The 18,402-nt window shown below is 42.5% G+C and overlaps 1 protein-coding gene across 1 annotated transcript in view; it reads right to left on the bottom strand.

Moving 5' to 3' along the window:
- Positions 1 to 18,402, bottom strand: part of CPSF1 (cleavage and polyadenylation specific factor 1) — a 297,206-nt gene that overhangs the window by 189,747 nt on the left and 89,057 nt on the right. Inside the window, 1 exon segment of the mRNA XM_030220640.1 lies at positions 10,468 to 10,561. Within this exon segment, the coding sequence (XP_030076500.1) occupies positions 10,468 to 10,561 (94 nt within the window).

Here is an 18,402-nt window from a genome sequence, read left to right as displayed (position 1 = left end):
ATCTGCAAAGAGTGCTTGACAGTAAAGCCTGCTCTACAATTTGATGTCGTCTAGCAGAAATTTACTTACCTGGCTGCTATGTGAATGGTTATATAGCTCACAGATGTGGTTTTGCTGGCGTCGGACCTCCTTGCAATCCGTGCAGGACTCATGTGCCCTTTTATGGATTCTTCTTCCTCTGTTCCACTCTTTTTCCAGTGGAATATGTTTGGCTTTTCCTTTTTGTTTTGTTTTTTGGGAACCTCGAGTTTTTCAATCTTGGTTTTGCTCTGTCTTTTTGAGGAGTTTCCCCCTAGCTTATTATTTTTGTTCCTATTCCTCTATATGCACATTTTGGAACAGCATAGCCTGGTTTGTAATCCCCGTCAATAGTATCTACAATGCTACTGCGAATACTCTCCCTTAACATCAAAGGACTCTGAAGTCCCATTAAAAGGAAAAAAAAACTTATCTTCTACCTAAAGGAAAAAAAGGCAGACAGTTTTTTTTTTACAAGAAACCCATCTAGATGCACAAGAAAGCTATAAGCTTATGGGTAAATGGTTTGATCAGTGTTATCCCAGCCCGGCAAAGGGCAGGACAAATGGTGTACTTATTCTCTTGCTCAAATCCCTGCCCTTCCAGTTAGTTTCTCATACTCAAGACAGTGAAGGAAGATGGTCCCAATTAGAAGACACCCTTGAAGGCCACCCCATTGCCTCAATCAACGTTTACACACCTAATTCTGATGATCCCGATTTTTTCCACAAAGTCAATCTGTCTGGCCCGACTGCTCTCGTCTGTAATACCATCATTGGAGGTGATTTCAACTTCCCTATTGATCCTTGCCTGGACAGACCTTCAAATTGTCGGCCCACTAAGTTCAAAGTTAGGGCTGTACTAACTGACCTCATGCACTCCAATGGCTGGACTGATCTTTGGAGACTGCTTCATCCAACACCCAGAGATTATTCTTTCTTCTCAGCCCCTCATTGCACGTATTCCAGGCTAGACTATTTTTTGGGAACCAAAGATTTGATCCCCATGTTGTCCTCTGCTCAGATCCATGAAATATCAATTTCTGATCATGCAGCTGTATCCTGCGATCTTCACTGGTCTCCTACCCAATCTAAAGTGGCTCATTGGTGACCTAACACCACTCTGTTGTCGGATGCTTCATTCCTCCAGCACATCTCTCAAAAATCTACTGAATTTTTTGAAGCCAATAGAGAGTCTGTGTCTTCCTTTGCAACAGCTTGGGAAGCGTACAAAACCTGGCTGAGAGGTGAAATCATCAGCTACTCGTCACATCTACGCAAGCCTACTAATATTAATATTTTGAAGCTAGAGCATGAAATTCGTCAGTTGGAAATTAGTTTATATGCATCCTCATCTGCATCTTCGCTCCAAAAACTTAGGGCGTTGAAAATGCAATACAACTCACTACTGTCACGTATCTGTGATGCAGTTACCTTCCGGCAGTCTTTAATATATTATTCACATGCTAACAAAGCTGGTAAACTACTTACATCTTACCTTAAAGGCAGAAGAATAAAGCAGCGTATAGCGGCTATCCGGTCACCTTCTGGTTCTACACTTACCGCTTCACCCCTAATATTGGAGGCTTTTCAATCCTTCTATCACTCGCTATACACCTCAGAGGTTGCACCACAGGATGCAGTGATCTCCACTTTCCTGGCATCGTTGCATCTGCCTCGCCTCTCGGAGCACCACATTAGCCAGCTGCGTCAACCCATCTCTCATGATGAGATAGTTTCTGCAATCAAAAACCTGCACTCTGCTAAGACGCCAGGTCCCGATGGTTTACCTGCGGAGTTTTACAAAGTATTTGCATCCTCCGTATCCACTCACCTACTGTCTTATTATCAGGTTCTCCTTGAGCTGCCCTCGCCAGGCCGATTCCTGGATGCTAATATTACTATGTTACCTAAGCCTAACAGAGACTGCACTCTTGTTGAGAACTATAGACCAATTTTGCTTCTGAACACAGACTATAAAATTTATGCTAAAATTCTATGTTGTAGGCTTGAAAAAGTCATGCGCTCGCTCATACACAGAGACCAGGCTGGTTTCATCAAATGTAGATATGGGGCTGATAACTCTAGGTTGCTGTGTCACATTATCCACATTGCCCAGTCCCAGGACTACCCTATACTTTCTGTCTCTCTGGACGCTGAAAAAGCCTTTGATCAGGTAGAGTGGAAGTACTTATTTTCGGTTCTTCGTCATTTTGGTTTCCCGGAACCTTTCATCCGCATGTTGCAGTTGCTGTATTCTTCACCTTCAGCTCGTATTGTTGCTAATGGCGAATTTTCAGGCTCATTTACTTTACATAGGGGCACCAGGCAAGGTTGTCCTGTTTCTCCGTTGTTGTTTAACCTGGCACTAGAGCCTCTGCTAGCAGCTATCCGCCAGTCAGAAGATATTTCTGGTATCGCTCTAGGTAAGGAGGAGTTCAAGCTTTCAGTATATGCTGACGATGTTTTGCTATACCTCACCAATCCGATCTTGTCTCTAAGGGCTCTTATTACTTTAATCACCCTATTCTCCAGTATTTCTGGCTATAAAATAAATTGGGACAAAACAGAGCTGATGCCCTTGAATGATATTTGCATTCCCTTTTCTATTCCAGGTATTCCTCTCAAGTGGTTGGCTACCTCTCTTAAATACCTTGGTGTTTATTTTGACAGGGACCTCCCCACCACCATTAAGCTTAACTCTGACAAAATATTTGAAAAAATTGCTGCTACTGCGTCGTAGTGGTCTCCCTTAAACATTAGTTGGTGGGGGAGACTGGACACTATTAAGATGATGCTAGTGCCCAAGATTACTTATGTTCTGAGTATGATCCCTCTTCTTTTTCCTTCCACCTTCTATAAGAGGCTTGAAAGGTTGTTATCCAATTTTCTATGGAACTCCAAAGTGCCCAGAATTGCCTTATGTAAATTGAAGATGTCTAAATTGCAAGGTAGCGTTAAAGTTCCTGACCTATTGTTGTATCACAAAGCTTTCGTTCTGCGTCAGGGACTAGAGTGGATTGGTCCTTTAGATGAGACCTCTCTGCCCAGGTGGCTTCTCTTTGAGCGCTCTATTCTAGACCCCTTACTGCACATTTACCTTATTGCTATGTGTCTCCCCGCTGCTGTTGCCTCTAACCCCATTGTCAGAACTACTCATCAGCTGTTATCCTCCTTTGACAGATCTTTGGATACACCGTGGGCTAAAACTTCACATGTCCATCTGGAATAATCCTCGGTTTCGAATTGATTGCAAGCAAGTCTCTTGGGCCCAATGGCAGCGTATTGGAATATGGGCCCTTAAAGATTTTATTGATGTTAATAGTCACGTGTGGAAACCTTTTCCAGCTCTGTGCAGGGAGTTTCCATTATAAAGCTCTCAGTTCTGTCAATGGCTGCAGCTTAGTTCTATGCTTAGAAAGAGTACGCTCCACATTCAGCACATGCCACAAATTCCCGATCTTGTCACCATTGCTCAATGGGTTCAGCATGCCGGGCATGTCGCTTCTCATATCTACCAAATGATGCTCAGCTGCCTTCCCTCTAGATGTGCAGGCCTACGTAAGTGCTGGGAAGACAATCTTCAGCAGTCTATCTCAGATACGATGTGGGAGCGGACTTGGAGATCCTTGTTTAAATACTCCAAATCCTCGTCGATGTTGCAATCTATGTATTTCTTCATGCATAGGGCACTATGAACGCCTATTAGACTCCATGTCCTCGATTCCTCACTGTCTAGTCTTTGTTGACCTCGCCAGTCCAAACGGGGCAATCTAATGCACCTCATCTTTGATTGTTCGTATGTTCAGGGTTTCTGGGCGGATAGCTGGTCCTTGATGGTAAAAGTTTTCCATCTTCCGGGTTCACTACTATATCAATATGTGATATTTAAAGACCATTGCTTTCCGAGCACCTTGTCGTCTAGTGACTGTGCACTGGTTAATACCATGCTCTCATTGGCTTTAAAGGCCATTTTTTTGCATTGGAAATCCCTGAGCCTGGTCACATATCAAGAATGGTGGACTTTACTGTTTAAAACATACAAATATGAAACTTATCTTGCCAAAAAATCATTTAAGTTTGCCTTGCATGAGAAGAAATGGTCCCCACTTGTGTCTTATTTTCAAGTTGTACCACGCTGTGCCTAAGGTTCTTTGCTGCTTCTCTCTCGTTGTATATCGTTTGTGCATATACTCCCCCCCCCTTTTTTTTTCCTTTCTTTTTCTCTCATTTTACCTAATGTAGCATTGAACATGGTTTATGTCTTCTAATGTATAGTTATCACTTGTCATGTTTTGAAAATCAATAAAAAAAATAAAAAAAAAGAAAAGAAAGAAAGAAAGAAAGAAAGGGACAAAGATTTGTGATATAGAGAAAGAAACAACAGGTTTTAACAGTCTGTTGGATATGTGCAGAGAAAGATAGAGAAGTAAAAGATGACACAAGGTTAAAAGCTAAGGAAATAGAGAGGATGAGAGAAGAGGATTACCTACAGAAATAGAGAACGGGGCAAGAGGAGAGATGGGTTTAGGGGAAAAGATAAGCAGCTCAGTATTGACCATGTTCAGTTTCAGATGGCGGTGAGACATCCAGGCAGGAATGTCAGACAAGTAGGATAAGACTTGGGCTTGCATTCCTGGTGAAATGTCTGGTGTGGAGAGGTAGATCTGGGAGACATTTCCTGTAAAAATGGTACTGAAATCCATGGAAGGAGATCAGAACACCAAGGGAATAAGTATAGATAGAAAACAGAAGCGGTCCCAAGACAGAGCCTGGAGATACTGATAATGGGATAGTAGTGGAGGATCCACCATGGCAAATACTAAATGTGTGATGGGAGAGATAAGAAGAAAACCAAGATAGCACAGAGCCTGAAATCCAAGTAAGGACAGCATGCCAAGGAGTAGGTAGTGATCAACAGTGTCAAAAGCAGCAGGCAGATGAAGAAAAATTAAGATTCAGTAAAGGCCATTGGATCTGGCCATGAACAAGTTGCTGGAGAGTTTGTCAACATCTCTTTCTATAGAATGTAGAGGATGAAAGCCAGATTGTAGTGGATCAAGAATAGCTTCAGATGAAAGTCAAGACGTACATATGAACACAAGCGATGCCATACTGGGACAGACCAAAGGTCCACCAAGCCCAGCATCCTATTTCCAGCACTGGCCAATCTAAGTCACAAGTACCTGGCAAGATCCCAGAACAGCAAAACAGTTTTTGTACTGCTCATTCTAGAATATGCAGTGGATTTTCCCAAGTCCGTCTTAATAATGGCTTATGGACTTTTCTTTTAGGAAATTATCCAAACCTTTTTTAAACCCCGAAAGCTAACGGCTTTTAACACATTCTCTGGCAATGAATTCCAGAGTTTAATTATTCAATGAGTGAAGAAATATTTTCTCCGATTCATTTTAAGTTTACTACTTAGCTTCTTTGCGTGCCCCCAGCCCTAGTATTTTTGGAAACAGTAAACAAGCGATTCACGTCTACCCGTTCCACTCCATTCATTATTTTATAGACCTCTATTATATCTCCCCCTCAGCCACCTTTTCTTCAAGCTGAAGAGCCTTAGCCGCTTTAGTCCTTCCTCATAGGGAAGTTGTCCCATCCCCTTTATCATTTTCATAGTTTTTCTCTGTACCTTTTCTAATCCCAGTATATCTTTTTTGAGACGCGGTGACCAGCACACAGTATTCGACGTGCAGTTGCACCATGGAGTGATTACAAAGGCATTATAACATTCTCAGTTTTGTTTTTCATTCCTTTTCTAATAATTCCTAACATTCTATTTGCTTTCTTAGTCACCGCAGTACATTGAGCAGAGGGTTTCAATGTATCATCAACGATAACACCTAGATCCCTTTCCTGGGCGAGACTCCAAATGTGAAACATCTCAATTAACTGTCACGCCCTCATACCTGGGGGTGTCCGGCGGTGAGTGGCACCGGCGACTGGCAATGTGGAGGCTTGCTCTGGCCGGTGGAATTGCAGCGTAGTTCTCTCTCTCCCATGTGCGAATCTCCGTAGCTCTGAAAGGGGGCTCCTCCCTCGCATTTTTGACTGCATCAGCCTACAGACAGTTCTGGACATCAACAATGTGCTCCCTCCTCAACCGGCTCCGCAGCTCCTTCAGGGCTTCAGCAACAGCTTCTATGAGTGCGCTTTCATTTGTCTGTCTGCCTTGACCTTGTCTGCCTGTCTTTGCTGACTTCTGACCACACTGCCTACCTGCCTTGACCTTTGCTGACTTCTGACCTCACTGCCTGCCTGCCTTGACCTTTGCTGACTGCTGACCACGTTGTACCTGCTGAATGTCTTAACCTTGATGACCTCTGACCACGCTGCCTGCCTTGACCTTTACTATTGACCACATTGTATCTGCTGTCTGTCTTGACCTTGCTGACCTCGGACCATGCTGCCTGCCCTGACCTTTGTTGACTTCTGTCTACAATGCCTGCTGCCTGCCTTGACCTGTACTGACTCTCGACTTGTCTGCTGTTCACCCTGAGTTGGGCCATCAGTATTTCCTGGCTATGGACTAGTCCTGCTAGCTGCCTGAACCTAGGGGCACAACCTTCAGGGAATGGCAGTTGGTTGAGGTGAAGAACCTAGGGCTTGTCGGCTGTCTTTGGACTAGGACTTACAGCTCACTTCCTCCAGCTCCAGGGCTGGTCACTACAGTAACTATGGTTTAGGTTCCTCTTTCCCATATGCATCACTTTGCACTTGCTCACATTAAAAGTCATCTGCTAATTGGATGCCTAGTCTCACAGTCTTGTAAGGTCCTCTACAATCTTCTTGCAATTTAACAACTTTGAATAACTTTGTGTCGTCAGCAAACTTAATGATCTCGCTAGTTACTCCCATCATTTATAAATATGTTAAAAAGCAGCGGTCCCAGCACAGACCCCTGGGGAACCCCACTACCCTTCTCCATTGAGAATACTGACCATTTAACGTTACTATCTGTTTTCTATCTTTTAACCAGTTTGTAATCCACAATAGGCCATTGCCTCATATCCCATGACTCTCCAATTTCCTCTGGAATCTTTCATGAGGTACTTTGTTAAATGCTTTTTGAAAATCCAGACACACAATATCGACTGGCTTACCTTTATTCACATGTTTATTCACCCTTCAAACAAAAGTAGTAGATTATTGAGGCAAGATTTCCCTTGACTAAATCCATGTTGGCTTTGTCTCATTTATGCTCTAATTTGTTCTTTATACTAGTCTCTACCATTTTGCCCAGCACCGATGTCAGGCTCACTGGTCTATAATTTCCCAAATCACCTATGGAGCCCATTTTAAAAACCGGCATGACATTGGCTACTCTCCAATCTTCTGGTACCATGCTTGATTTTAAAGATAAATTACATATTACTAACAACAGCGTTGCAAGTTCATTTTTCAATTCAGTCAGTACTCTGGGATGTACACCATCTAGTCCACGTCATCTGCTATTCTTCAATTTGTCAAATTACTCTACTACATCTTGAATGTTTACAGAGATTTGTTTCAGTTTCTTTGAGGACAAGCAGGCTGAACATTATCATGTATGGGTCGTCGTCCGCGACGGCCCAGGAGCCCGGAAATTACAAAAAACAAGAACTTTCTAGAATGCAGTATTGTGCGGGACAGGAGGCACCACGCATGCGCGAGCAGGTCCCTGCCGGCGATGCGAGCGTATCACCTTTAGTTCTTCTTTATCTGTGACTGATGAAAGTTGTTTTTTCGCTTCGTTCCACTTCTCAGCCCAGGAGAACTGTGTTTTTCGCGTTTTCGCTTATCTTCTTCTTCTTCTTTTATTTTCACTGTCCCGGTTGGTCAAAAAAAAAAACCCTTTTTTCCTTTATTCACCCTCATTTATTTAATAATCGGATTATTTTCTCCTTATATCGTATTGTCTAATTTTATCATGTAAGCCACGTTCAATATGTGATACCAATTGTATGAAATTCATGTTCAATATGTGATACCAACGGTATATTTTCCCTTTTTTTACCTGACTGTTCATTATATCATCCATGTTCTATATATATTATCAATTGTATATGTACTCTGAAATGGCATAAGTCATGACGGAAAATTGTAAGCCACATTGAGCCTGCAAATAGGTGGGAAAATGTGGGATACAAATGCAACAAACAAACAAATAAATAAATAAATAAAATTCTCTTAGGTTTTTCTTCCTTTTTAAAGTTTCCTTATTTTTTCGACGCGGCCGTCCTTTAGGCTGCTCGGTCAGGCTGTTTTCCCCTTTTTGTGCCCCTTTTTTCTTGACACCATCGAGCCTTTTGATTTTGCCACCGCCGTTTTTCCCTCCATGACATCGAGGACACCCAGCGGTTTCAAGCGTTGTACTTGGTGCAACCATACCATCTCCAGTACCAACCCCCACGCGTGGTGTCTTCAGTGTCTTGGGCCCGATCATCTCCCAGCTGCTTATAAGCTGTGTAAGTTGATGAAAAAACGGACCCAAGTGGCTCGAGAGGCTCAGTGTGAGAAACGTTTTCCGGATCGGTCCGGTCCTTCGACATCGGCACCGAGGTCGGCGGCATCAGCAGTTCAGGTAATGGCTGCCGAAAGACAACGCACTGGGAGCAGCGAGCAATCGAGCGGGTCTCCACCTGTCTCGAGATCTACTGCTATGCAGGTCCCCCGGGACTGACCTTCGTCGGACCCGGCCCCAAGGAGGTGTGAGGATTCTACGTCCTCCTCTTTGGTACCGAGGAGTCTCGATGACAGGCGTCGAGCGAAGGCGAAGAAGCACCATCATCGTTCTCCTTCCATGCATGGTACCGAGAGGGATTCAGCACCCGAGAAGTGTCGGCGCCGGGAGGACCGATCACCCTCCATTCAGGAGGTGCCGATGCGTCGGTCATCCGGCAGCCTGGCACCGGCTCTTGAGCCCCCTCAGATTCTGCAACCGACTCTTTCACCAGCCCCCCACAGCCTTTTCCGATGGAAGCTCTTGACGAGCACATCCAGGCCCTTCTTCCACAGTTCCTGGAAGGGTTGCTGCGACAATCTGTCTCGGTGTCAGGGGTGCTTGCACCTTCCGTACCGACTGCAGAAGTGCCATCTGGGCCATCGTCTGTGAGGAGGTCTCCGCCCTCGGAACCGCTTGCGGTACCGGCGTCGGCTGCCACCCAGGTCGATTCCCCCTCGACGTTGGTAGAGGAAGCTTTGCCGGAGTCTAGGCAGGGGTCGACTTCTTGACACCTCCATCGAGGTCATCGATCCTCGACATCGAGACAGGCTCGGGATGCTCATAGGGAGCTTTTGTCTGATACCGATGAGGAGCGCACGTGGTAAAAGGAGGAAGACCACAGATACTTTTCGGAGGAAGAGTCGTGTGGGGTTCCCTCTGATCCTACTCTGCCAATTGAGAGTAGAATGTCTCCACCCGAGTCTCTCTCTTTTTCATCTTTTGTGCGGGAAATGTCTAAGGACATTCCATTCCCTATGGAGGTTGTGGATGAGCCCAGGGCCGAGATGCTCGAGGTCTTGGACTATCCTTCTCCGCCTACTGAGGTTGCTACGGCCCCCTTCAATAATACACTGAGGGAAGTGCTTATGCGAAATTGGTTGTGCTCTCTTTCTAATCCAGTTGTCCCCCCAAAAACGAGTCCCAGTACAGAGTCCATGGAGAACCTGTAATGGTGAAGGCCCAACTTATTCACGATTCTATGGTGGTGGACTCTGCTCTCAGAAGAGCCAAGAGTACTGGAGACTATGCCTCGGCACCCCCAGGCAGAGAGTCTAGAACCTTGGATTCTTTTGGGAGGAGAACGTATCAGGCCACTAGGCTTGCCGCCAAGATCCAGACGTACCAGCTCTACACGAGCATCCACTTGCGGAACTCGGTGAGGCAACTGTCCAGTTTAGTTGAAGCACTTCCTCCGGAGCTTTCTGAACCTTTTCACCAGGTGGTCAGGCAGCAGAAGGCGTGTCAGAAATTCCTGGCCAGGGGGTTTTACGACACTTTTGATGTAGCATCCCAAATAGCTGCTCAAGGAATAGTGATGCGCAGGCTCTCATGGCTGCGTGTCTCTGACCTGGATCAGAAGACCCAGCAGCGAATGGCGGATGTTCCTTGCCAGGGGGGATAATCTTTTCGGAGAGAACCATTACAGTATTTTGTAAGCCATGTTGAGCCTGCTAATATGTGGGGAAATGTGGGATACAAATGTTACAAATAAATAAATTATATTGTAAAATTGCATTAAAAATAAATTTTTTTTTTTTTTTTTTTTTTTTTTAATTGTGACTGCTGCTTTCCACCGAACACAGTCAAACCATCCACTGAAAACAAGCTTGAATTCTACAAACCGACTAACAAAGTGCTATATGTGGTAACCCAGGGCAAAGGGAGTACAATTTTAAGACCCATAAAGTGTCATCCAGAACGTAAGCACACTGCAGGAAAATGAACACGCAATCTTACATCTCTCCTCCTTTCAGAGATATCACCATCTTATCATAAGAGATGAAAGTCCCTTGGCAACAATCCAAACTGATCCTCACTCCCTCCTGTACTCCTGCAGTGAAAGAAAGACATCAGTGTTAAGAACATGTATATGTACATTTCCCGCAGCTATAAATATCAGTGAAACATTTCTGTGCACTCAGAGCACAGATTAGCTACTCACACAAATATACAGAGCCAGCCTCACACAACCCCATCTCAGGACAAAACCATTTGCCTCTACAACAGCCACACAAAGTTGAAGAGAAATGTCACAATAGCTAAGGGGCTCTGTAAGAAAGACAGCAGATGAAGTACCTGCGATAGAATAAGGATAAAGAACAGGGTTATAGGGATGATCTGGGAAACTACAGACTAGTGAACCTGATGTCAATGTCAGGCGCAATCACATGTAACATAATGTCGGCAGTTAAAGACCTGGATGGTCCATTCAGTCTGCTCAATCAAATGGCCAGAGTTGAATCTGACACTCTGCAAAGGTTCCACTTCATGATTTAACACAATCTCTGTCTCTCTCTACCAATTTTGGGGCACAGAGAATAAAAGTGTGCCTGGCACCGGTCCTACTTCCCAACTACTGGAGTTGCCATCAAAGCCCACTCCAGCCTTGATCCTGATCTGTTTTTGCCATTTAAGGAACCCAGATCGTCAAAGTCTGCCCAGCACTCGTCCTACTTCCCAACTTCTGAAGCTACCATCAACTCACTTCAATTCTGAGGTCATTTAAGTTTTTCAATTAGATTCTATCCTTTTTCTATATAGTGATCATCTCTATTAATCCCACACATTCTTGAATTCAGTCACTGTTTCAGTCTTCACAACCTCCCACAGGAGGGCATTCCAGGTATCAACCACCCATTCTGTAAAAAAAATAAAATAAAAGTATTTCCTGACCTTGCTCCTAAGTCTAGCATCCTGCAACCTCAACTCATGACCTCTAGTTCTATTGCTCCCCAATCTCTGAAAAAGATTAGTTTGCACATTAATACCTTTTATGTATTTAAACATCTGTATCATATCCCCTCTATCCCTCCTTTCCTCTAGAGTATACAAATTTAGGTCAGCAAGTCTCTTCTCATATGTCTTTTGGCCAAGCCCCATATCATTTTTGTCACCGTCCTCTGAACTGCCTCAAGTCTTTTGATGTCCTTAGCAAGATATGTCTTCCAAAATTGAACACAATACTCCAAATGGGGCCTCACCAACTACCTGTACAAGAGAATCAACACCTCTTTTCTTCTGCTAGTAATGCCTCTTTCTATGCAGCCTAGCATCCTTCTGGCTACAGCAACAACTTTGTCACATTATTTCATTGCCTTAAGATCCTCCAACACCATCACCCCAAAGTCCTTCTCCCCACCTATGCTTGTCACTTTTTCGCTCCCTAGCAAATACAACTGAATCCATATTGTCTCTTCCCATGAAACTATGCCTTTGTGTTCTATGTAATTTTGTTCTTTATAATGAGAACAGACCTAGTTTAATGGGACAGAATCAATACAAAAGCCTTGCCTCACCATTTTACTAAATTTTTTTGAAGGGACAAATAAACATGTAGATAAAGGTGAGCCAGTTGAATGGCGGAGGTTACATCGAGAAACAATTAAGGTAAGTGTTTACAGTATCAGAGGCCCAGTGAATATCACTGGAGAGAAATGCAGTAATCGTTTATGTGCTGTGGCCCGACCTGAATCTGGATTGACATGGGTTGTTTTCATACCTTGGAGGAGTAGTTTCAAAACAACTCTTTCAGCTACTTTAGATGTAAAAGGGAGTTTAAAGACTGATCTATAATTATCAGGAAGAGTAAGGACTAGGTCAGGTTTCTTCAGAACAGGATGGATAATAGCAGTTTTCCAAGCTGAAGCAACAGCACAAGAGGGTAGACCATTGTTGATAATGGAAAGAAGTAAAAGAGTCAAACCATGAACAGTGATTTTCAGCCAAGGAGAGGGAACTGGATTTAGAGGGCAGGTTGTCAGTCTAGAAGAAATATTGAGTTTAATGAGTGAAAATAAAGATGTCAGATTAAAAGCAGATCATGAACTTCAGAAAGTGTTAGAACAAGATAATGAATAATCCACCAAAAGTGGGGAACTGTGTGAGAGAAATGTAGTGAATAAGACCAAAAATACAATAATGCCTCTGGTATCGCTCCATGGTACGACCGCATCTTGAGTATTATGTTCGCCGTATCCCAAAAAAGATATAGAGGAAATAGAAAAAGTTCAAAGAAGAGCGACCAAAATGATAAAGAGGATGGAACTCCTCTCGTATCAGGAAAGGCTAAAGCGGTTAGGGCTCTTTAGTTTGGAAAAGAGACAGATGAGGGGAGATATGATTGAGGTCTACAAAAACCTGAGTGGTGTAGAATGAGAAGAAGTAAATCAATTTTTTACTCATTCCAAAAGTACAAAGACTAGTGGACACTCGAGGAAGTAACATGGAAATACCTTTAAAACAAATAGGAGGAAATATTTTTTCACTCAACGAATAGTTAAGCTCTGGAACTCACTAACAGAGAATATGGTAACAGTGGTTAGAGTATCTGGGTTTAAAAAGGGTTTGGATAAGTTCCTGGAGGAAAAGTCCATAGTCTGCTATTGAGACAGAAATGAGGAAGCAACTGCTTGCCCTGGGATTTGTAGCATGGAATGTTGCCATGATTTGGGTTTCTGTCCTGGCCACTCTATGGAAACAGGATAGCGGGCTACATGGACCACTGGTCTGACCCAGTATGGCTACATTCTTATGAGAGGACACATGACACAAGGATGATGGAGAGCTAAGGGAATGGGGCTCGCAAAGAAGAAATCCTAGCAGAAAAGAGGCAAAGGATGTAGCAGAATAAATGTCCAGGAGACTGTGGAAGAAAGTTGAGCAAGGGTAGAAAACAATTGTTTGGGACAGTTAAGAGAGTTGTCAATCAGTTTACCACAGTACGAACTCCAAAGCTTCTGAAGCTGGTACTGTAAAGATGGAGCAATTCTTGATGAAGAATACTTGAATGGCCCTTTTACCTCTTTGAAAGCTAATGGACAAACTGACACCCTCACAGGTTTTCTTGCTTCTAAAGTACTTGAAAGGTTTTAATATAGCAAATTTCTTTTTAAACTCTCTTTTGGCCTGCCTAATACTTTACACCTAACTTACCAGTATTTATGCTCTTTTCTATTTTCATCATTCAGATTCACTTTCCATTTTGTGAAACTCATCCTTTCAGCTTTCAGTGGAGGAGTAGCCTAGTGGTTACTGCAACTGGGTTCGATTCCCACTGCAGCTCCCTGTGACTCTGCGCAAGTCACTTAACCCTCCATTGCACCGGGTACAAATAAGTACCTGTATATACTATGTAAAAAACACTTTGAATGTAGTTGCAAAAACCACAGAAAGGTGGTATATGAAATCACCTAGATCTTTTTGTTGAGTGCTGACTCCTAAGGTGGACCCTTGCATCAAGTAACTATGATTTGTGAGGCAAGACTTCCCATCTAACCAAGTTTGTCTACGTGTTCTGTAATTTTCTTCTTTATCATAGTTTCCACTATTTCCCCCAGCACCAGTCAGGCTTAACGTTCTGTAATTTCCTGGATCACCCCTGGAACCCTTTCTAAAAATCAGCGTTACACTGGCCTCCCTACAATCTTCAGGTACTATGGATGATTTTAACGACAGGATACTCGATAACAACAAATCAGCAATTTCATGTTTGAGTTCTTTCAGTATCCTGGGATGTATGCCAACTGGTCCAGGTGATTTATCACTCTATAACTTGTCAATTTGGCTCAGTACGTCTTCCAGGTTCACCGAGATTTCTTTCACAGTTCTTGTGCATCGTCACCCTTGAAAAACATTTCTGGTACAAGTAGATCTCTTACATCATCTTCCATAAAGACCAAAGCAAAGAATTAATTCAATCTCCCTACTATGGCCTTGTTCGCCATGAGGGCCCCTTTTGCTCTTTCATGATCTAATGGTCCCACGGATTCTCTCAAAGGCTTTCCACTTTTGATGAACCTGGAAAAGGTGAAAAGGTGTTGTCATGAGTTTTTGTTTCCACAACGTTTTTCTACATATTCTCTTTAACCTTCTTTATCAGTGCTTTACATCTAGCTTGACACTGCTTATATGTTGCTTATTTTCTTCTTCGGATCCCTTTTCCATTCTTTGAAGGATGCTTTTTTGGCTCTAATTTCCTCTTTCATGTTCCCTTTTAACTATAATGGCTGTCATTTGCTCTTCTTTCCACCCTTGTTAATACATGGAATACATCTGTACTAGGCTTCCACAAATATTTTTAAACAATGTCCACTCCCAATTTAAAGTTCTAACCTTTGCGGCCAACCCTTTCAGCTTCTTTTTAACCATTTTCCTTATTTTGTCATAAATTCAAAAATTGAATGCTGTTACAGTAATTCCTTTAATGACTTCACTCCAGATATCACCTCAAGTTTGATCATGTTATGATCACTGTTTCCCAGCAAATGGAATACCGTTACCTCTCATACCATGTGCCCTGCATTCCACTAAGGACTAGATAGCTCCCCTTTTTGTCAGTTCTTAGACCAGTTGTTCCAAGAAGCAGTGATTTATTACATCTAAGAATTTCACCTGCCTAGTACTCCATGATGTAGCATTTATCTGGTCAACATTGGGGTAATTGAAATCATCCATTACTATAATGTTGCTCAATTTGCCAGCTTTCCTAATTTCTGTAAACGTTTGTTCATCTTCGCTCTGTCCTGGCGGCCGGTAGTACAGCCCTACCAATATACTCTTTCCCTTCATACATGGGATCTCTAACCACAAGGATTCCACGCTGCTGTCTGTTTCATGAAGAATATTTATCTTGTTTGACTCAATTCCCTCTTTCACATATGGCGCAACCCCCCCTCCAATTTGATCCACTCTATCATTGTAATATAATTTGTACCTGATGTGTCCCATTTATTGTCCTCCCTCCACCAGGTCTCTGAGATGCCTATTATATCTACCTCTCTATTTAGTGCTATATACTCCAACTCTCCTATGATATTTTTTAGGTAGAAGAAAGACGTCCTTTAAATACCAATGTGAGAATTTTTAACTTGACACGAGCAGAAACCGGGAGCCACTGTTGAAATGTAAGTATGGGAGTAACACGGTCAAAGCAATTTGTGTTATAGAGCAACCTGACAGGTTATTTATGACTCCTAGAAACTACCTCCCTACCATGTGCCAATGAAACATTTCCTAAAATCTTCCATTAAAAAAAAAAAAAAATCAGGAAAACGGCAGGTGCACTCAAACTTAATAAAAATACTATCAATAATGGAGAGCGTTAGAGGTTATACAATAAATGAAAGACCAACAACAAATGAAAAAAATAGGAAAGCACACCAGGGACCTCAGAATCCTTCAGCTCACAACAGAAGTCAGTCAGTGAGCATAAATATGATAATATTCTATCATTGGCACTTCTGCTCTACATAAAATATTTTTACCCAACAAAACTTCAGAATTTTTTTTTTAATCAAAAACTAACTTTCAAACAGACTAGACAAATCCGGAGAAAAAGACTTGATCATACTGATCTAAGCCAAAAAACTACAGAAAATAAACCCACACTCAATGGTCTCAACTAAATCTGTAGCAAAATCGTATAATAGTCGAAAGAAAAAAAAAACGTCCAAGTGCAAAATGAACAAAATCAATCCATTGGGATATAGGAGGAGCTAGCATTTTTAGTAGACTGGTCCACCTGACATCACAAGACAGCAATAGGGCACTCTAGGGGGCACTGCAGTGGACTTCAAAAAAAGCTCCCAGGTACACATCTCACCACTGTTCCCTTACCGTGGGGTCTGCTGAGCCCCTCAAAACCCACTACCCCCAACTATACACCACTACCATAGCCCTTACGAGTGAAGGGGGCACCTATATATGGGTACAGTGGGTTTCTGGTGAGTTTTGGAGAGCTCACAGTTTCCTCTACAAGTGTAACAGATAGGGGGAGGTAGGAACCTGGGTCCACCTGTCTGCAGTGTACTGCACCACTACTAGACTACTCCAGAGACCTGCATGCTATTCTAATGGACCTGAGTATAACATCTGAGGTTGGCATAGAGGCTGGCAAGTCATGATTTCATCACATTTTTGGGGGTGGAAGGGGGTTAGTGACTACTGGGGGAAGAAGGGGAGGTCACCCCTGATTCCCTCCAGTGGTCATCTGGTTTTTTTAGGGCACCTTTTTGTGCCTTATTCATTATAAAAACAGGTCTAGCTCAAAATGCCTCAGTTTTAATCCTGAACGTTTTTATTTTGTTCCATTATGGCTGAAAAACATCTAAATCTTAGGAACGCCCAAGTCCCACCCTGAACATGCCCTTGAAACGCCCCCTTGAGATTTGGACGTACTTCTGACAGACTTCATAGAAAAACGTCTAAAAATAGGTTTCAAAAATACTGCTTTGGACGTTTTTGTAAGAAAAATGTCCAAATGCTGTGTTATGTCACTTTTTAGATGTTTTTCTCTTTTGAAAATGAGCCCAATAGTAAAGTAAATGAAGGCAGATAAAGACCTGCACAGTCCATCCAGTCTGCCCAACAAGTTAACTCATCGCATAAAGTATGAAGTGAATTTGTCATTTTAGGGCATAGATCATAGAAGTTTGCCCAGCTTTGCTTCACAATTACTGGTGTTGCCATCTAATCATTGCTAAGCTTGCTAGGCTACATGCCTTCTCTACAAGATTCCTACGTGTTTATCCCACGCATTTTTGAATTCCACTACAGATTTCACCTCCACCACCTCCCACGAGACAGCATCCTCGGTATATACCACCCTCTCAGTGAAAAAGTACTTCCTGACATTATTCCCGAGTTGGCCCACCCTACAACCTCAATTCATGTACTCTAGTTCTACTACCTTCTCGTCTCTGGAAAAGGTTTGTTTGTAGATTTATATCAATCAAATATTTAAATGACTGTATCATATCACCCCTGTTTCTTCTTTCTTCCAGGGTATACATAATCAGTTTATTTATTATTTATTTGTTGCATTTGTATCCCACATTTTCCCACCTATTTGCAGGCTCAATGTGGCTTACATTGTACCATAATGGCGATCACCAGTTCCGGATCAAGAAATACATAGTGGTATTGTTGTAAAGTTCGTACATTACAAGTGAATTAAGCAGTCAGGTGTTAAAGTTTTTCCGGGGTAAGAGATCAAGTGGTAGTGCGTTAAAGTTCAGTAATTGACAATGTAGGTGAGGTATTCAAGTGTTGAAAGTTCATTTTGTCTATTTCTAGTATTGGTTTCCTTGTCTGGTAATTAGGATGGATTAATTGTGGTATGCCTTTTTGAACAGGTTGGTTTTTAGTGATTTTCAGAAGTTTTGCGACACAAATGTCATATCATTTTCATCATTTTTTTCTGAACTGCTTCAAGCCTTGTTACGCCATTAGCAAGATACAGCCTCTAAAGCCTTGACGGCTTGGGATGCATGTATGTGTGTGTATATATATATATATATATATATATATATATATACATCCATATATATATATGGGTGTGTATGCATATGTTATATGTCTGTCTGTATGTGTGTGACTGGGTCTGTGTAAATCTGTACATGTAATTATGTATGTATGTGTAAATGGAAAAAAAAAATATATATATATAAGTGAGGGGAGGGGAGGGAGGAAAGGAGAAGGGATGAGAAAATTTATTTTTTTTCCTCTTTGATTGAACATCCATGAGCTTAGATGGTGGTATAGGTGGGGGAACTGGAGTGGATACCAGCCCTTTCCACTATTGTGTGTGTGCTTCTGTTCTCCACAGATCGCCATTTGCTGACCAGCAGAGGCTATTTATTGTTGCTATTTGTGACACCTATGTGAACAGTAATT

Source organism: Microcaecilia unicolor, chromosome 1 (assembly GCF_901765095.1).
Source record: "Microcaecilia unicolor chromosome 1, aMicUni1.1, whole genome shotgun sequence".
NCBI classification, from domain to species: Eukaryota; Metazoa; Chordata; class Amphibia; order Gymnophiona; family Siphonopidae; genus Microcaecilia; species Microcaecilia unicolor.
This window is presented reverse-complemented; position numbering and strand designations above follow the sequence as displayed.